The following is a 21,014-nucleotide window of genomic DNA, read 5'->3' as shown; positions in this document are numbered from 1 at the left end:
TAGGTAATTCTTCAGAAAATATTCAAATACAGGAAATCTTTAGGCATGTAAAGAAAGTTAATGCTGTTAATACCTGTCAATTTTCACTCACTGTGCCAAATTGCAATACGCTTGGCTATGTCTTCACTAAAACCTCTGCAACTTTTCTCAGTTTCACTCCGCAGCATTGCAACTATTGCACACATAATATCCATATGGTGATTCATGATTTTCTGGAGTTTTGTATACTGCAGCATATTTTCAAAGGTCTTTTTTTCATATTTTCTTAAAAATATATATATATTTTTTTCTTCCATCCACAGTTACTTTGACACCTATATTTACACCTCTGATAAGGTCTCACAAATTTTAGCTTTGTTTTGATACTAAGATTATTTATCCAGAGTGTATGCAGAGAAATACTATATTTATTTTGGACATTTTATTTTTGAGCAGTAACCTCAGAAAAAACCCTGCGGTTTAAGAGGTTAACTCTTGGTCATATTTTATTTTATTTTTTTTTTTTTGCTGTAAGGTGAGAGCCATATTCATGACATGTTGGAAGGAAAAGTTACATATGACCTTTGTTTTATCTGTTATACAGTTGGAAAAAAAATGGCTTTCTGTTCATCAGCTTTTTTTCCCTCCAATCCAGCCTCTGTACAACCAGCCATCTGATACCAAGCAGTACCATGAAAACATCAAAATGTGAGTTTGGCATTATATAAGCCTACACACTCTCATCACTAAGTCTTTTATACACAAACACTAAAATACAGGTGTAACGTATTGAATACGTTAACTGACATGGGACCTCCTGTGGGATAAATGTCATTTTAGAGCTCTTGATGGACATGTTTTTATATAAATTAATTACAAACAGATGTAATTAAAGATGTACACCGATTAGCCAAAGCGCTAAACCCACTGACAGATTAAGTTTTTTGTGTCAGTGTTGTGGTTTTTGTGTCTTTTTTTTTTTTTTTTTTTTTTACAATCGCACCTGTCAAGTAATAGAATAAATTAAGCTGCGAGTGAACACAAAGAGGGAGGAGAAAAAGGCAGCTTTAAAGATCCAAGTGATTTTGGCAAAGACCGCCCACTGAAAGTGGGTCAACAACTGGTGAATTAGTGATAAGGTCATTGGTAGTCAGTGTGTGTTGATGCACATGGGATTGAAGAACTGCTGCTGTTGACCTCTGTCCTAAATGGTGAACATCGGTGTCAGAACTGGATCCTTCAACAGTGGAGGGTGTTCTCTTCTAAATAATGATTTCTTTTACATCATGTGGATGTTTAAGGCCACTTTTTCCCAAATTAGCGAAGAGATTGGAAGGAGAAGACCTGGTGAAAACAGTGTTCATCTGGGAAAACTGGATTTTGCTTTAACCTACCAAAACATTAGATGCTTTCAGACCAGAAAAACATATACATTGTTCTAATTACCTAATATCCCTTTTTTGTGTCTGTGTGTGTCGGCACTTTAAGAAATAGGGACGATAGTCTTGCTTCTAGCACAGCACAAACCTTTGACCTACCTAAGTGTATGGTTGGTTTTGATTCAAGAAGTTGATCTTCTTGAATCAAAACTAACCATACACAGCCCTCTGGCAGAAACCTGTGTTTAAAAAAACAAAAACAAAGAACAAAAGTCAGTTTTATGGTATGGAGGAAATGCAGTGCAAATTCACTTGTCAAGAGAGATGTAAAAACATTTTCTTGCATTTCCTGTCAGCTTGCAGCCTGTGGTAACCACACACAGCGACACAATGTACTGAGAAAAATTATGAAGCTGAATCCAGATTACAAGAATGTCAAAAGGCCACAGAGACCAAAGCGGAGGAATATAAGTTGCTATGGTTGACTGGTTCCTGTCTTTTGGTGTCGACTGGCATATACTGGTAATGTAGGCACAAAGGATTTGTTAGTCAAGCTTTTGGAAACCCTCATCAGTGGCACCAGGACCTGCAGTTTGCTGGTAGAGACATCTGTTAAGGGTTAATGACTCCCTTTATACTTGGTAACATATAAAGAAAATAGTTCTTTTTGTTCTTTTTGGACGTAGTGTCAATTCATACTTCTCCTTTCCAGATATATTATTATGAAACATGACACACAACTCCAATCATAGTGTTCTCTGTCTTGTTGTTGTAGTTGTTGCCTTACCAGCTGCTAACTGGTTAACATTTCACCCTGCTGATCTCACTGCAAAGGGTCTCCTTTGCAGCTTATCGGATATTAAGGATCTGCTGCTAAAGTCCTGGGGAGTCACCCCCCTTGGCAGGTCAGAACTGCTTCAGCAGCACAAGGAAGAGGTGCAGAAGACTCAGGAGCTAGTTTTAATGTTGCGACTGACTGATGTGTAATCAGTGTATACAAGGAATTTGAAACCATAATAGTAAAATGTTAAGAGCAACAACACCTACATAATGTAAATGAGGTCTACACAAGGCAATTCCTGTTATATTCCGTTAACTTAGCCTTTGTTTTTGTTTTTATTATAATTCCAGCGATTGAAACTTAGTAACCTTAGCAGCCATTAATCCCTGCATTGGTTTTATATTGCCTCAGTGTGAGAAACTAGCTGCTTTCCACCACATCCCATATTTCAACTATCCTTTACCCATCGGCAGACCACAAACAATGGCATTTCAGAGGGGGATGTGAGATAAGCAAAGTAGTGAGACTTGATGGAATTAATGTGTGTAACAATGGGGAGGCTAAGGGGTTAAAAAGACTAGCAAACACAAAAAATGCCTACTGGAATAAGAGAGGAGCAGAAAGTATACAATCCTGTGTGGCACTGCCATGTCTGTCAATATAGCTTATGTCCATCTGTAATCTTTTAAGGACTGTAATTCACAGTGAGGCACATCAAACGACTCTGGGAGGGTGTAGTGGCTCGCCTGCACCGTTGGCACTGTAGTTTGGGCAGTGGCGCACCACAAGATGTGTCTGACCTCTTACCCGCACACTGCTGTCTTCACCCCTTTTGATCCCTTCATCGTTTGATCAGTATTATTGCCTCAAAGCAATTAACTGAAAACTGTCTTCACTCTCTTCGTGTTTATGTTATTAAATACCGCTTTGAGCCTGCACAATTGACTCCTTTGTTTTGTTAACTGGTTTGATAACCATGGTATTCATGTTGGGATAGGCAACTAGTAGTATCTCTGTGGAGCTCTGTCTCCATCCTAGTTCATCATCTCAGTGTATCATCACACAGTAGTAGTAGTAGTGTCACAAAGGACATTTACAGATATCCTTTTTGTATGCAGTTTACTGTAACGGCAAATTCTAATTATGAGGTTTGAAAAGTTTTTTTTCTTCTTAGTGTGGTGGCACCACTGTAGAACATCTGTCACAATTTTGCATATAATGCGTCTTTCAGCCGTCATGTTTTAGAGGTATAATGCCAAATTACAGTGTTCTCCAATATCTCAGAAATGGCACCGGCTTACAGCAGGACAAAGGAAACCTTTTGTAAGTGTTCAGGGCTGCTAATCTTTCCCTTTGCCATCTGGTGTCTAGAGGACAAAGCCATCTCTGTCCTTAAAGAGCTTAATCTATCAGTCCTTTTTTTGCCATAGTGAGTTAGTTCTCATCCATTATAGGCCACACTGTGTGGACATCTACACTATCTAGCTGGATTTGGCAGCTTTTATCTTTCCTCAACCCTGCTGCAATGCCACAGCTCAACATGTGTCTGTGTTTGTATGTGTGTGTGCGTGGGAATGTTTTTGTAGGTTGGGGGTTGAGGCTCTGTAGATCTGACTTGGTTTTGGTACTGCAGATAAAAAGTTGGGAATGCGAGCAGGGCCATCGTCAGCATTTATATCTCTGCTTACTGAATGCTATCGTGCCATCTTTAAATTTTCACAAGAGTCATACACCCCTGTTAGCCCACTTCCTAGTTTTCCGTCCTTGTCCATGACCTGAAGGACCCTGCGGCTCAGCTGAAGTGACTAATGTAGAATAAGATTACATTAATCAGTGGGGAACGTGACCTTACAAGTGACAGATTAAGTGTCAGGAATAAAACTCTGTCTTGCAGCAAAGAAAGAGACAAACTGAGTGGCTGCCTAAGGAGATTACTGGCCCTGACCTTTATTTGAAGCTCTGTGGCTGGCTGTTCCCAGCACAGACAAGTTTTATAAGTTTGGCTCCCCTCGCTGTCCTTTCCACCCAGAAGCAAGTTTGAGTTTATCGAGCGGTGGCATACAAGGACAGGCATTGTTTGTGTTTATGTGAGAGTCTGAGAGAGAGTGTGTGTTTATGTGGTTATTTATGTATTGAGAAAAGAAGTGTCGCACAGAAGCTCCTGAAATAATAGAAAATGTACCTGAGGATCTTGAGGACATCATAGGCTTGGCTCCATTATGTGAGAGAAATATGATGAAAGCCAGAGCAGTGTCTGACAATGATTGGATCCCCCTCACATGTTCTCACCTTATTCTTTTATTCCCATCCTTCTGCCCTCTGTTTTCTCCTCTTAGAAACCAGGCGATGAGGAAGAAGCTCATCTTATACTTCAAAAGGAGAAATCATGCTCGTAAGCAGTGGGTAAGTATAGAACTTCACATTTTTGACTCTCTGCTGGCCTTAGCCCGTGACGGATGACTAGTATGAAAGTGGGCCAGCTGCTCCTTGAAGTGCGTGGCCATTTTAGGCATACCAAAAAAAGGGCTGTGGGTATGATCTGCTGTTGGTACTTGCACTGTGCTCCTGGGAAACAATTGCTTTCAAAACAAACAAAAAAAAATAACCTATGTTGTCATCTGAAAGTATAATTTTGAATTCACTGTACACTGTAATGAGCAGTGTACAGGGTTACCCAATGCTCCAGCCTGCCAGGGCCTGAGTAAGACTGGGCTAAAGAGCATGACTATAAATAAAGCTGAGATCAATGGGGTGAGTTCTGATGCTAGAGCCAGGCAGCCATTGTAAAATCAACTGACTTGACAGGAAATCATTATTTTTTTTACTGACATTTGCGTGTATCCAAAAGTAAAAAATATATGATGAGAAAGTAGCATCTAATCTCTCAGTCGGTGCCAGAGGAACTCTGTCACTGCATATTCTGTATTGTAAGTTGATGTAAGAAAAAAAAAAATGGTTCAAATGCAGCACCTCATCAGTGTCACGGTGTCCACTCTTCTCAAAGTGAGGAGCTCCTTGTGGGCAAAGTGAAGGGAGACGTTACATTGTAATTTATGAGCCCGCCGAGGGTCGTGTCTCCACCAGGGTTAATGGCCTGCTTTACAGCCTGCCTGTGAGGATGCTGGGAAAACAGTTGGCTGCCGTCTGCCGGAGATTTGACTCGAGGCTAGACTCCTCGTAGAATACCAACACGTCACTTTGCCCCCTCTGAACACACAGGGGTGCATGGTAGGATACACCCAGGAGACGTAATGTGAAAAATCATTTTGTTCTTTGAGGGTTGCCGTGTGTTTTAAGGTTTCCTGTCAAATCTTCAGGAAATGCATCTTCTCAAACGTAATACTCCTCCTAGTTCAAATCCAATATGGCATAAGGATCATATTTAAATAGATCCACATTAGACTGAGCTCGTTTTGTTTCTGTGATCCTTCAGGAACAGAAGTTTTGCCAGCGCTATGACCAGCTAATGGAGGCTTGGGAGAAGAAGGTGGAGCGCATTGAAAACAACCCACGGCGCAGAGCCAAGGAAAGCAAGGTGCGGGAGTACTACGAGAAACAGTTCCCAGAGATCCGCAAGCAAAGAGAGCTGCAGGAGCGAATGCAGAGGTGGGATGATTTGTTTTCCCTACCGGCACAACAGACACTGTTAATGTAACAGACTCAATCAGTTTGATTTGTTGCCTTATTACTGCTGCTCTTGTAAAGCGTTAACGTGGATTTGTTTCATCATGTGATGTAGGTAGCTCACTGCCTGCAGTGTGTGGGTAGATTTGAATGAACGGGTCTTCTTTTTTTCTTTTTGTAGCCGTGTTGGGCAGCGAGGGGGTGGGCTGACCTCATCTGCAGCTCGCAGTGAACATGAAGTCTCTGAAATCATTGATGGAATATCAGAGCATGAGGTAAGCTCTTCTCTTAAAGTGGCTTAGCCCCTAGACTTGGTCTTCATGTGCATCTTGTATTTGTAAGTTCTTCCCACTCAAGTTGGGAGAAACGTGATATGCCTTAATATGTAAATCTGTATATGTGAGCGTTCACCTATTTCGTATTAAATATGTGAAGTTTGTGAGCTTAAAAATTGTCCATATGTTAATTGCTGCTGGTTTAAAGGCAAGTGCAGCTCAGGCCAAATATTGATGTGTAGCATTTTAGCTTCACTGCACTTTGGATGTTTTTTATTGCTCTTTTTTTGGTGACACCTGCAGTTACTGGTGGCAGTACTGATACCAGTTTAATGCTGCACCTCACACAGTTATAGGTGTACAAAGAGAAAAAAGGACCAGAAAATCTGTCAGTAATTGGCCTTTCCCATCATCATGCTGAACAATCATCTTTTTTTTTTGCTCTGTTTGTTTTTTTTGAAACACACGATATGAGTCTTTGAACAAAAACTTGCTGTAAAAGTGAAAGCTGGTTACCTTGCTGAGAAGTCAGAGGTGTGCTGTTGCCTGCAGCACTTCATCTGAACAGATCACTAGCAGTTCCTCCTTGTTTCCTTACTCTCTGTCATAATTCAAACTGATTCACTGACAGAGCAGTGCCAGAGCTGCTGACATAAACAATGCATTTGCTCTGACTTCAATATAAGTCAACTTGTGTTTTGTTAGGTGAATTTAAATGTGAAAATGCTACAGTGGGAAATGTTTGGTTTGCTTCGGCTATGATAGTCTTGTCATCAGCTTTCCAGTGACTGGAGGGTTGCATGTCTAATCGACTGACAATAAATAATCGCGACATTGTCAGGAATAAATACATCTTTAGAGTCCTGACTTCGGTTCAGGAGATGAAGCTTGTGGTGAGGAAGAGGATGACGCCTTATCCAGATGCCAGGCGCGCTGTCTTTCTTTGTATTTTCACTTTTTTGGCAGGCATGAATAAAAATTTGCCTTCATGGCACTTTTCTCCTCTACCTTTGGTGTACTTTGTATGTGACCAGTCTCTAGCCACATGGATAAATGCAGTTAAGCAGAATGACAATGTAGATTTTATCCTTGCCTATTTTTTTTTTTTTTTTTTTTTTTACATTTCTTAGCATATAACCTTTTCAAAAATATGCCTCGGTTCACATTTCATTCCAGAAATTCAGTAACCAACATATAAACATCCTCTGTGCAAAAATTTATGTTTCTAAAGCGAAACAGTGAAAAAATTACAGCACTGTCAATACATGAATATCCAGACGCTGTACAAAAATGTCCAATTTCGGCACACAATTGGACACCATACCACTGGAATTTTTTTTTATGTATTAAAGAGCAGAAATTAATTAATTTTATTAACAGGCCTAAAAATGCTTTTTTAAAAAATATATTTTTGAAGAATTAACCACACATTTACATGGTAATGGCCCTTTTCTGCAATGCGCATAGAGCGTTTGATTGGCCTCTGGCCCTTTAAACTCTGAGGGGCTGTAACTTTGGTTTCCTTTGGTCAATTTGCATGATTGGCACCTCTTTTTAATCGTTTGAGCCAACAGGATCACAGTAACAATGTCACGTTGACATCACTTCAACCAATCTAGAAGATAACCAGCCTTTCTTTAGCCTGATACATGAAGTCTGAAGAAATTCTTGTTCGGTTTTGTTTGTTTAGCAGACTTCTGCGCATTTACGTAACTGCTCGTTTAATCATGGCTTGTTTTCGGTGTGTTTGGCGGTTGTATATTAAACGTGATCTCCTCCTTTTTGCCCCGGTATCGGGGGCGTGGGGCTTAAGTGGTTCAAAAAAATGACCAACTATACTTTTGAGGCCACCACAACCCAGAAGCTAGCACAGCTGCTTTCAGCTGGAATGCTCTCAAAGGCTTTAGGAGTTTCTGGCAGTTTCTACTGGCTCTCTCACTGGTAGTCTTACCTCTTTTCTCTTTGCTTTATGTACTGTGTAATCTGTACAGTTGACCCATAGCCTTAGCTACAGTAATCATAGTTCTTGCCCGTTACACTCTGTGTAATTGTTCTGCGATGAATCTAAACCTTCAGGCAGAGAATGGGGAACTTTAGCATGGACTTCAAAATCACAGCTGAGTAACTGCCTGGAGATTTTCAGGTTTTGGAAAGAGTTTTAGTATTAAAAATATTTTGACATTCAAGTGTTGTGGGGCATTTAAAGTACAAAAGCTAATAATTACTCCAGTTGAAATGAAATTCAGTTCTCAAAGTGTATTTTCAAATTGAAAATATAGTCACTGAAAATATCACAGACCAGTCACATACAAAGTACACCAAAGGTAGAGGAGAAAAGTGCCAAGAATTCAAATTTTAATTAATGTCTGCACCTTCAGACTCACGATATGAAGGATCACACCTATGTTTTATCATCTGAGACAGGGTCCCCCTCACCAAAGAAGTGAAAACACAAAGGAAAGACACAACGTGACTGGCATATAGATAAAACGTCATCCTCATCACAAGCTTCATCTACTAAACTGAAGTCTGGACTCTAACACACAAAAATATGCACAAAAACTCGTACTTATTCCTGACAGTGTCATGATTACTTATTGTCATTCGATTAGACTGCAAACCTTCAGTCTTTGGAAAGCTGACAACAAGACAGTGCTTTTCATTTACAAACCAGTCCTGAGGTTTTGGTTCTTTGTTACGTTGCAAATAATTGAGTGATGGGAAATAAGTCTGTGAAGGAGAGCTGCTATTAGACCTAGCATAACAGAGCCTGCTGAGTCACTAAATCACACTGAAATTCTGTGCTTGTTTTCCAAATGCTTCAAACATCATGTGCTACCACACAACTTTTTAAGAGAGTGCATGTCTGTATTAGCACTAGGCTGTATGTCTCTCTGGAGACCAGCCCCCTCACTCCAGGATGTTGATTTCTCTGTCTTGTGTGGGTTTGTGGCACGCGTGGACACTAGAACACAGAGAAGCAAATGCGACAGCTGGCAGTCATCCCTCCTATGCTGTTTGATGCTGAGCAGCAACGCATCAAGTTCATCAACATGAATGGGTTGATGGGCGACCCCATGAAGGTGTACAAGGACCGGCAGGTTATGAATATGTGGAGCGATCAAGAGAAGGACACGTTCAGAGAGAAGTAAGCTCCTTTCCTTTGATAATAACACATCTAGAAACAGAAGCTGTTGGACACCCACAGCACAGCATATGACCAGACTGTTGGTTTTCCTTCATCTTTACAGGTTTATTCTGTTTTCAGATGCTGTATTAACTTTCAGTTCAGCTCTTACTTTCATAAAATTTCCTGAGTTTTGCTTTTTATATAACATGGCGAACTGCGTCTTTTACTCCCTGTGAAACATGTGTGACCGAGAAAGGGTCAGGGAGTTGTTGGTAAGGAAGTGAATCTTCCTCTTTCGTGAGAATTGAGAAGAGGCGGTTCAGGCAGCCAAATCAAACCCGTGCTGTAAAATCGTCAACTTTAAAGTTTGGCCCCACACAAACTTCAGCTTCTTCTTCTAACAATTCTGATCTAAAAGAAATGCTAAGTAACCGGTTTTATTTATTTATTGAAATATTTATTTATGTAATAGATTTTAGATTTAAAGCAGTGTTTTTGTTTTTCTCCTTTTTTCTGTTCTTTTTGTTTTATTTTTTTTTAGGTAAGCTGAGTCATAAATTCTCATTTTCTTTCTGTGTGATCGCTGATGTCATCCCACCCCCAGGCACTCTCTTCGTGGTATTTTGTGACTTTCCAGAAATTACCATTATTTTGGATTCATTCTGTTGCCTTTGTTGTGCTTCCACAGGTTCATCCAGCACCCCAAAAACTTTGGTCTGATTGCGTCTTTTCTAGAGAGAAAGGTATACTTTTTTCTCCCTCTTCTCTCCTTTGTTTTTGTGTCATTCCCTTTTTTCAAGGCATAAGAAATGACACTTGTTTCATGTTTCAGACGGTGGCAGAGTGTGTGCTCTTTTACTACCTGACCAAAAAGAATGAGAACTACAAGAACATTGTGCGAAGGAACTACCGACGCAGAGGAAGAAGCCAGGTATTTTCATCTTTGAGGCTTACACTTCTGATAGATTCTCTGCATTGTGATTGAGTTGAGATAAGATTGTTTTTGTGTAGAGCACATGGGGTACTTTATGTGTAAATATGGCACACTGAAAGACTTAAGTCCCTTTAAAATCAACTCAGAATGAGGCTGATAATGTCTGTTGTAAACACAATCATCATCTCACCGTGTTAAACCATTTTTCTGTAGTAGGGTGACGTTATTCCTGCTCCAAATGAACTCTGTTATAATGTATCTAACCTCAGGTGCTAACTTCATGGTGGCACTAATGAAATGGCACATGTAGGGCGACCTTTTCGTATGTTTATGAGCAAACTATGTCATCTTTCCTGAAGAAACTGCTCATTACCAGGCACTTTGCGGCCATATCTCTTGATTAGCAGCTAGCATTTACAGCTCACAGTCACAGAGGGAGGTATCTGCAGAGGAGAAACAGAAAGTGCATTGCTATACATCAGGATTGCTCCAAATGGTAACAGATTATTTTTGGGGAGAGGAGAAAATATAATAGGAAACGACTTAATATAAATGTTAATGTCTTTCCAGCTTCACAGAGTCCAATCTTTTTCTACGTATTGTAGTGTTGTGTTGAGATCATTATTAATTTCCCAGAGCGGGAGAGGACATTAGGGATGCTGTGCAAATGGAGAAAAAAGAATTAGCTTCTCTGTGTGAAAGGTGCATTTTTAAATTTACTCTTCTCCCTCCCTAACAACAAATGCTAAGTAAGATTTTGCCAATTGTTGTTTGGTTGTCAGGAGCTACTGAAAATATGTCTATATTACAGAGATACACATTGTTTACATGGTTTGGGTGAGCATTTGCTCAGAATGATACTGCAAATACCTCAGAAAGAGAATATGAGATCTTAATTCTTGATGAAGAGCCGACTGATCATTGTTAAGCAGTATTTATGGTTTTAGGTCGAGCTGCGTGTCAGTGCTGTGAACTCTAACCATAAAAGCCCAGACAGGCAGGAAACTGCTGAGGAAGTGGTTCTGGGTGCTTCAGGAGCAAGAAATGTGCTGCTGTAATTTCGGAACTTTCGCATCCTCTTTGGTTTTGCCTATGCTAAAATTGAAGCTGCGTAAATCTTCATTTAGGTAAAGTGAGATGCATTTGAAAAAACAATAAAAGAAAGCAAGGTTTTAGAAATGAGGAAGAGTGGAATTTCTTTTTTTTTTTTGGTTTCATATTCTATGTTTAAAAAAACAAGAAAAAAACACCACCACCACAAAAGCCAGCCTGACACCGTCGGCTGGAAAGTCTCAGACTTGGGTTCTGCCACCAAAATTGCTAAGTCATTCGCTGTTTGGAAGCAAGCAGAACATGCATGAAATCGGAGAAGATAAATTGTGGTTAGTAATGCTAGAAAGATACTGGAGTAACCTACTCAAGTAAAGCTGTTAACCACTGACTGCTTCTTTTTATATTAATCTGATGGGCAGGATGCACAGGATTTTGACAAAATCTGAATGCCTCTGCGTTTGCACACTGAAGCGTGTGCGTCAAAGATGTGCAAATTGCAGGAGATTTTTGGGTTGTTTGTCTTTGCCAAACTACTTGGGATTATCTTTGTAATACGGCACCTCATTGTTGTGTTTTTTCCTCACAGCATGGTCAGCAGCAGCAGCAGCAGCAGCAACAACAAGTGAACCGGAACAGCCAGGAAGACAAGGAGAAGGAGGAGAAAGAAAAGGAGGCAGAGCGGGATGAAGAGAAAAATGACACTGAAGACAAGGAAGATGGAATGAAGTGAGTTGCCATTAATTAAAAAAAAAAAAAAAAAAAGAAAAAAAGAAGAAGTCAAAACTATCCAAGCAAGCTTTAGCACTGGGAGCTTTAAATTTGAGAGCACACTGACAGCTCAAAGAAAAGATGGAGTTGAATGGGTGAACCCATACAGCTGGAGTAATTTTTCTTACTTGATCTTTTTCTCCAAGTCGCAATTTTTCGAATTGTTCCATGTCAGGATGCAGGAAATGGAGTAGGGGTAATTTTTGGCTATTGGGAGTTGATCTGGAAATGCAATCATTCTGTAACCCTTGAGCTCTTTCTCCCTCACCTCCAGCCAGACTTTCCACCTACAGCAATTTTGAGCTTCCATTTGCTCTCCCTAGTAGAGCAGCTGTTTTCCTGTTTACGTTCATCCCTTTGCAAATAGCACAAAGTCTCATTTTTAAAACTCTGTGCTTATTTTGTTAGTCTGAGTTGTTTTTGGTGAGGAAAATAAGCAGTGTAATTAACCTAGCTGGGTGCAGTGTTGAAGGAGGGGGTGTTTTTAGGCACGGTGCCACTGAATGAGGCAGAAACAGTAGGAATTTCATTGCATTCTGTTGCCTGAAAATTATTAGATAAATCCATCCCTCTGCGTGTGTATTTAGGCACTATATTATGTTGTCAGCTGAGAGTGTACACTCTAGCAGTTTCAAGCAATGGTAGGTCATATTTGCAGATGTGTCAGACTGCAGGAGGATGATGATGATGAAGCGTTGCTGGGTGCCTGCCTGCTCTGAGGCGAGGCCAGGGGACTCCGTGACTCCCAGCACACCCCGCTGCCTGCCTGTCACCCCTGGCACAGCTGGCTTGCCTATATTTAGTGTGCCACCAGCTCCCCTCAGCAAGATTAATGGAGCTGGGGGAAGATGAATGGAGGAGCAGAAGGTTCAAATTCAGTGGCTGTCTCCTGGCATGCCATTGTGCAGACACTCAATAAATTATCCTGGAAATAAAAAGAATGGAAAAAGCAGCGTCTGCATACACGTTCAAATTTTTGATTTGAAGTTTGTTTCATTCTGAGGTATTTTTGCCCATCCTAGGGCTGTGTGATATGACCAAAATCTCATATCCCGATATAAGACATCTATCGTCCGATAACGATATAAATCACAAAAATGTAATATTTTCTGTAAATTCTGTGAATCTCGGGCAGCTCGACTTGCGTGAAGTGTTTCCAGCTGTGCGTCATGTAGCTGTAGTCAAGTGTTTTAACAGATGCATGAAACTATACATTTTTAGACATAAGTTGTAACGGCCGCCGTTTTCTTTCTTATTTACTTTGAGTATTTATTACACAGCGTGCTGCGGGGAAAAGCCTGTTCTAACGTTTGAGTCTAAGGTTTATTTTTTAGCACCTGGCGGCTCTTTTTTATTTCTCATCCGTAAATAATCTGCTCTTTCACGTGATTCAGTTTATTTTGAAAAGTCTCAACAGGATCTTGAGCTTTATTGCGAAAGGTTTATGTGGAACATAAACAAGCGGACACGCAATGGTGTTACCGTCGTTGTTGCTAACGACAACGCATAAAAACAGGCGCTTGTCCGTCCGTAGTGTGGTTATATAAAATATAAGAGAAAGAGAGAACTTTAAGAAATGAATATAGCCACTACAGTGACCATCAAAACGATGAAAAAATATTGTTGTAAACAGTTTATTTTGCGACCCACGAAACAAACGATAGCGTAAAATGAAACGATAGATGTTTTTATATCATCATCCAATATGTATCGTTATATCGAACAGCCCTAGCCCATCCTCATTTGGACAAACATGTCTGTGTCCAGGATTGGGACAGTATACCCACGCAAGTAATTGCATCAGGCATATAAGGTCATTATTTTTGCATATCAGAAAACAGTCCATTAGTTTCATTTACCTGCTTCTTTGTCCACATATTGAATAATGTACCACAATTTCCCAGTGTTACTTCAGTGAGATGCTTTTTCTTGCTCCTGCTGTTTTTTAGCATTGTAGTATTGAAATGTGTCACAGCTCCTGTTTGTTCGATATTTGCATCCTATCATTTGCATTATTTTTTGTTTTTTCAGAAATTATTATAGTCCCAATAAATATTAAATAAAATTTATATCCCTGATGAATATTTGGAACCATTTTTTTTTAATCTTGAGTCATCATTTTGTGATGAACTTTGCCTGCACAAAACTCACCACAGATCTTGCTTGTAGTCTGATCTTCTGCAATAAAACACTTGATTTCAGTTTCAGACTGAAGCCATTATGCTGTTGAATCATACCCCCACCCTACCTTTGTTTTGTTTTGTTTTTTTCTTTAAAAGACTATTATGAGTGCCTCACAGTGATGCCCAGAAATTAATGTCCCGTTTAATAGACCTGACCATTCAGCAACCCGGTGCATTCTCTTGCTGACTCTGTTGACATTTTCCAAATACAGGGACGACACCTCTGGAGAAGATGCAGAGGACAAAGAGCCTCCCGTGGCTATCAAGGGTCGACGAACAGCCAATAGCCAGGGACGCCGCAAGGGCCGTATAACCCGCTCTATGACCAGCGAAGCAGAGGAGACCTCAGCACCGCCACTCAACAATGAGCTCGGTCAGTATCTCTTGCATTGCAGCAAATTGGTGCAGATTTCTCCTCTCTATTCTTTCAGTGTTAAAAAAACAAATTATCATATGACTTAAGCCACGCTGAACTCTGTAGCCTTAGAAAACAATGTAGGTAAACGGCATGATAAAATTGCTATTGGACTTATATACAGATGTAAAGACATACTTTATTACAAAATCATTCTAAATTAACCCTATAATTTTTAACTGGATGTAAAAGATTAAGATGGCATGCAGGAATAAATTGTGTGCATTTGTTAACAGCAATTGAACAAGAGAGAATCTTTACAGATAAATATTTGCCATCATCACTCAGCACTGAGTTTGGTCACCTTTGATCTAGTTGTGGCCTTTGGTACCGTACCACAAGAGTGCACTGTTGATCCTTTGTCTGTTATTCGTGTTGTCTTATTCAGTCTTAAACTCATTACTTTTGCCTCACTGTCACTCAAACACCATAAAAAGAAATCGTAATGGGTGTAAAATGTGGCAGCATTAGGTACGCACACAAAATCCTATTGGCAAAAGATGAACTATTAATAAAGGACTGTGTGTCAGCACTGTCCCCCTGCTTAGCTCCGTTTCATGTTCTAACAGATGGTGTGTAAGCTGTGCACACACAGACAAACTACAGGCTAGGATGGCATTTTTGATGTTTCAGCATTTGTGCATACATGCTGCAGGTGTAGTCACAAAGAATCCCCTGGTGACTCGGGCTGTAGGGGCTCTCAGTCAGCGGCCACACCCCTGCCACTGTTTGCTCCCTTGCTAGCAGAAGTGCTAGCTGGCCCAATGTGCCCTTCACAGGTCCATATAGAGGACACGTGAGCACAGACTCCTGCTGCGCTGTCCTGTCATGGAAGGCCAGGGACAGCCTGGCTTATGGCCTGTGCAGCGAAAGAAGCCAGTTGTTATGTCTATAATCATTAACTGACTTCTCTCCTTGGATTTCCTGCTTCCACCATCTAAAACAAACAGTCCCCAGCGACCCATGCTGCAGTGCTTCACTAGCAAGCAGTTCAAGCCACCCTCCCCCTCTTATTCTTTTTCTTCTTCTTTAATTTCTCTCTGTCTTTCTTCTCGTCAGTCACTCCCTAACAGACATAGTGACAACTCCCCACTCCCCCCTCCACCTCCTCCCGCCTTCTCTAACTTGGTGGTTCTCCTTTTTTTGTCTTTTTTTTTTTTTTTTTTTTTAACAGCCAATCTTGAAATGAATGAGAGCTCTCGCTGGACTGAAGAAGAGATGGAAACTGCCAAAAAAGGTAAGACACCTTTCTTTTCTCATGTGAAGTAGCTTTATTGCATGTTTTATGTATTATAATAAACTCGTCAACGCAAAGAATACTTATCAGCTTCAAGCACTGTTCGAAAGCATAGACAAGTGATGTGGCTGTGACTTCCTGTTGGTGTGGTAGCAACCACCACGTGCTGCTAGGTTATGTCTATGCATGTGTATGTCAGTCTGCCTGAACGGAGTCTGCTGCTTTTTGGAGCCGTTTCCCTGTGTCTCTAGGTCAAGGCAAGCCTGTCTTTTATCAAGGAGGCTGTAAAGTCTGCCCCTTATCAACCAACCCCTGCGAATGCGGCAGTCATTAACGAATGCGGCTGTTTATTGTCTCTCACTGAAGATTACTGGCTGATTCATAAAGGTCACTGACATTCTGTCAGTTTTCCTTGCACCTGCACTCTCTGAGTATGCTTTTAAAGTTTTTTTTTTTTTTTTTTGGTTTCGTTTTTTTTAATATGCAGTACATTACCCTCATTTGCTGATTCAATGAGCTCTTTACCTGCAGTAATGTTTACTATGCTTTAAAGACACGTTTACATATTGCAAGAAAAGGTGAGTGTGTGTGTGTGTTGGCAGTGACATTGCATATAAAGATCTTTCTTTACTCTTCACAATAAATGTGTCCTTTTTTGATAACTTCTAAAATAGTGGACAAAGTTGATCAGCTACCTCTTTGTAGTGCTTGGTCTTCTGCACATGATTCACTGGGTTTCACAAGGCGGCTGCTTTGTGGTATTTTATAGGTGATGTGTCATTGTGCTTTGTGCGACTGGCAGGCCTGGTTTTGATTGTTTTGAACAGCAGATGAGGTGCCTTGCAAACAACTATCAGAAGCTCCAGTGTGATATTAAAATCCCATTTAGTCTGCACCTGCTTTGTGCTCTGTGTCCCGTCTCCTGCAAATTGGTACTTGGGTGTTTGTGCAGGTTTGTGTGTTAAGAGGTTATTTTGTGATAACTGGCACTAGCCTGGCTCGAACACGGTCCTGTGTAGTAATCCTGGTTAATGTCTTCAGTTCCATTCTCCTGCTGTAGGATTAGTGGGGCACTCCATCCAAGAGGATTAGCCTGGCAGCTCTGTGGGAGCGGGGCTTCTGTGAAGGGCTTATGTAACCACAACCACAGAACCCCAGCTACAGTACCAAGGGCTGAGGAGGAGGAGGTCGTTTTATCATCAGTTCTAGCAACAACCCCCACACCTGTCAAAAGGGATTCCCTTTCCAAGAATTCAGACATTCCAAGATCACAACCTCCGTCCTCCCATTTCCTCAGTTACGCTTTAGTTTTGAATAAGCTTGTCAAGGTGCTTTTCCGCAGCAGGTGCTTGACATGTATATGTTTTAAAGAGGTTTAGGTGTCCCGATGCTAATGTGTTTATCCCTTTGAGCTAACCAGATCTGAATAATGGCATTTATAGTGTCTGGCTGGGCCTCACCATTCCTGCGTGGCAGTGCCAGCCAGCAGTGCCTTCGAGGATGGCATGGCCACACTTGGAGATGGATCGCCCTTGTCTTCCCCAGTCAAAGATTGGCACCTCAAACAAGGGATGAGCAGGCTTTGTAACTCTGTCTTAAACCCACCACCCTACGCCTACGTGAATGTGGGCACATGCAAGTAATGTGTAGCAAAGGCTATGCCTGTGTGTGCTGGAGTGCGTACCAGTCTTGGCCAGCATTTATGTAAGTGTGCTAATCTGCCAGGCTTCGCTTGGGTGCGGGCAGCCAGGCAGCTGGATAATAGGCCCAGCTCTGCATGCTGGAAGAACCCATTTAAAGGAGCAGCAGGTAGAGAATGCCATATTATCTTTTCTCCCTTTCTCCTCCGCCGTTGCTCCAACTCTGTCTCTCGTTCTGTCTCTCGGTTGGGAAGATGGCAACAGCCCAGATTGGCAAGAGCTGTGGAAGATTTGGCAAGCGCCTCTTTCCCCCACTCACTTTCTCTCTCCTCTCACTGTGTGTTGTTATAAACTGGAGAGGTCACATTCAAGATGAAAAGCAGGTCAGTCAGGAAAAATGTGAAAGCCTTTATGCTTTCTCATGGTATCAACATCAACTCCCTCTCTCACCCCTGCTGCCCCCACTCTTCTCTCTGTGCTTACTCTCCACTTCTGTATCCTTTCCCTTTCTCCATTGTCTCTCTGGCTCAGTGGCTCTGCTTTCTCTGTGTTTCCTCGCTTTCTCCAGGCTGCTCTCTCTCTCTCTCTCTGCTCTCTGTTTACTCTTGGACTGCCCGAGTGTATGTTTGTGTCTGTGTGCTAGAGTATTAACGAGAGAGAGAGAGAGATTGTACTCACTCATGTGGTTGTGTGTGCGTGTGTGCATGTGTGTGTGTATGTGCATGCCGCGGTGCCTGCTGGCAGAGTGAGGTAGGGGGAGGGACAGACCGACGGAAAGAGGGAGGGAGGGAAAAAAAGAGAGATAGAGGAGAGATCAGATGAGGAGAGAGAGGCTGAGCACATAGAACCGCCCCACAGTCCCACTTTCCTGTGGAAGTCTTCCCAGACGACCGCCATTGGGGAGAGGAGCGACTGAGAAGAACAGAGCAGCACTCACCGAAGCACAGGGAGGACAGAGGGAGAGGGAAAAGGAGGGGAGAGGCCAGGAGCATGTGCTGGTTTAGAGTATGTCAACCTGACACCGGCTCATGTATCGAGCCAGCTGGCAAGAAGAACACCGAGTCTGAGCTGTTTTCATCTCCTCTGCTCTGGATCCGGAAGGCCCAGCCCTGAACAGCTTCCCTGCTGGCCCTCGAGAGATCAGACCGTCTGATAGCATTATCCAGAGCAGGGGCACGAGACGACGACCAGAGCGACAGGCATGTGACAGACAGGAATAACCACTTTCTGGCCGCACCAGGTGTTGATTGGACTTTATCTGGGAGGAGCTAAAGAAAATACGATGTCCTGATTGGGTGTGAGGCTACCACCTGTTTCAGTATTCTTACAGCTGATTGGATGTATGCTACATGTGTGTTGCTCTGAGCAACTGAGGCCCTGAGCCAACTATAACTTATTGGGATTGTGCTTTGTGTGCTTGCGTGTGGCGGATCAAACTGGATATAGCTAGAGGTCATCACAAAGTGACCTTTGACCTTCAGTAAATAAATTGAACTCTTTAGCACTTCAGCTTCACTGCATGCTGCGAAGAGTTAATCTAACTTCTATAAATGTGCTTATTCGTATGCCACCGTTGTTTCATGGTTGGTGTGAAGGCATATATTTTTGTGTGTACTCTTATCAGTTTCGAGGGTGTATGACTTGTAGGGCACTCCACCCCCACCCACCCACCGACTTTAAAAGGTTATTAGGTATCAGCAGTCACGTGTCTCAGTCCTCATGGAGCGAGTCAGGCCAACCAGTCTTTTCTTCCTGGGAGAAGCTTTTCTAGCAATACCTTTGGTGGCAGCAATGAATATTTCAGCTGAAAAACCTCTTCCACTTTAACAGTTTCAAGGTGCGCTGCCACTTTTAGACTCCAGAAGCTCAGACATGAAGATCACCCAAGCTTGTTATGGCAGCTCTTTTTATAATAGTATTAATAAATTCTCAGCCGAACAGTGAATATTATAGGTCTTTGCACTTTTTCTGCATGATTCATAGCTTTGCTAGCCCTTTTAGCTAGAGATCTTTTTTAAAAAATTACATTTGCACACTGTATGTGTGACACAGCACTTATGTAGGTGCTAATGTTAATACAATTGCAACTATTGTGCGAGTGAAACACGACTGTGCAGTTTAAAAAAAAAACCAAAAAACCTTTTTCATATTTAGGTGGCATTTTATGTGTCGTAATATCAGTGTTATAAGTATCTCTGTACACAAAGTCTTATGAAACATTTCCAGGAAATGAGACTTGTAAACAACTAATAGATCAGTTTTTATTGCAGATATTACTTAGTAATAGTCTTATCACTAACTACTCAATCCAGTGTTGGTATCAGATTCAGGCTTTCAGATTATTATGAGAGCTGAACTGACGGGGCTGTAAACAGCTGTCCTTTCCTCTCCTTTGGCTCGCAGCTCTGCATGTCGTCCTACTACCTCCATTAAGCGATGAGATGCAGAGACCTCTGAACCCATGGCCAAGGTTATCCCAAGACGTGTTGGCTCTGTGCCTGTTAATAACACCCCTCCCACCCCCCAGCCCCCAGCAACCTTTTGAGAGCTGTCCTGTTGCCAGGACCTGTCAGGCTGGCACAGGAAACAAGTGGGTGGTGTAAGCTAAGCCTCTTACAACACACTGTTAATGAGCTGCCTTTTAGCTAACAGCAGACTCTGGGAGGGGGGCGCTGGAGCAGAGTCTATGTATTTCTCATTTACTTGTCTTTATGCACTGAATGCTCTCTGCATATCTTACTATAGCACATATACACACTTTATGTGTGGGTACCTACATTCTTGTGTGTTTCATGACAGGTTGATCTATCACAGCTCTGGCCCAGCGGGTGCCTGTAGACTCTTGTGTAAGGCCCAATCATGTGCTTGACTGAGTAAAGGACTTGGGTTTCTTGGAAGTGGGTCACATCAAAGTCAGTTAGAATATGACACACAGTGACCCCAGTGGAGTGAGTTAGTGATGTCATTGGTTTGACTGGCGGTTTACCTACCACTAGCACTTCCCTCTCCTTTTTGCTTTATCAGTCTCTCTCTTTCTTTCACTCTCTGTCTGTACTTTGGAAATCTATGTTAACAAGCCATGGTGCTCCTGGCAGAGTGGAACAGTGTCTCTGTTACACTGTGGGTAAAACTCCCAGGCTGTGCCACAGTTTAGACAGCTGTATAGAGACAGATGTTCCTGGCTATTGATTTACAATGGCAACGCTGTACACTTGAAGAGATTAGAGATGGCGTTGATAGTATATAAGCCAAAATAACCATTAAATTTACAATCGTCACAAGCAGTGCACTTTGCACAGCTTACATCTTTTACAACTGCAGAGAGAATAGCAGGTCATCAAGGGCCACATCCACACGTCTGTCTCTGTATGTCTATCCTAATCCCTCTGCCTGTCCATCTGTTAATTCTAGGCCTTCTCCAGTATGGTAGGAATTGGTCCGCCATCGCCAAGATGGTGGGATCAAAGACCGTGTCACAGTGCAAGAACTTCTACTTCAACTACAAGAAGAGGCAGAAACTGGATGAAATTCTGCAGCAGCATAAAATGAAATCGGTAATCAAAATGACATCCGCAAGCCTTTAAAAAAAAAAAAAAAAAAAGAAGAATTTTATACT

The 21,014-nt window shown here is 41.7% G+C and overlaps 1 protein-coding gene across 4 annotated transcripts in view; it reads left to right on the top strand.

The window, feature by feature from the left end:
* The window catches only part of ncor2 (nuclear receptor corepressor 2), a 90,121-nt gene that overhangs the window by 43,098 nt on the left and 26,009 nt on the right, over positions 1–21,014 (top strand). For all 4 annotated transcript variants that reach the window (XM_084946870.1, XM_084946869.1, XM_084946865.1 and 1 more), the window contains exons 8-18: positions 635–687; positions 4,476–4,542; positions 5,573–5,745; positions 5,945–6,038; positions 9,008–9,186; positions 9,857–9,911; positions 10,001–10,099; positions 11,742–11,881; positions 14,319–14,479; positions 15,696–15,758; positions 20,810–20,952. In XM_084946870.1, coding sequence (XP_084802996.1) covers positions 635–687; positions 4,476–4,542; positions 5,573–5,745; positions 5,945–6,038; positions 9,008–9,186; positions 9,857–9,911; positions 10,001–10,099; positions 11,742–11,881; positions 14,319–14,479; positions 15,696–15,758; positions 20,810–20,952 — 1,227 coding nt within the window. The remainder of the gene's footprint in view (positions 1–634; positions 688–4,475; positions 4,543–5,572; positions 5,746–5,944; positions 6,039–9,007; positions 9,187–9,856; positions 9,912–10,000; positions 10,100–11,741; positions 11,882–14,318; positions 14,480–15,695; positions 15,759–20,809; positions 20,953–21,014) is intronic.

This window comes from Perissodus microlepis, chromosome 12 (genome assembly GCF_051167445.1).
Source record: "Perissodus microlepis isolate ML-2025 ecotype Zambia chromosome 12, ASM5116744v1, whole genome shotgun sequence".
Lineage (NCBI taxonomy): Eukaryota > Metazoa > Chordata > Actinopteri > Cichliformes > Cichlidae > Perissodus > Perissodus microlepis.
Note: the sequence above shows the minus strand (reverse complement) of the source record. Positions and strands in the feature narration are given on the sequence as shown.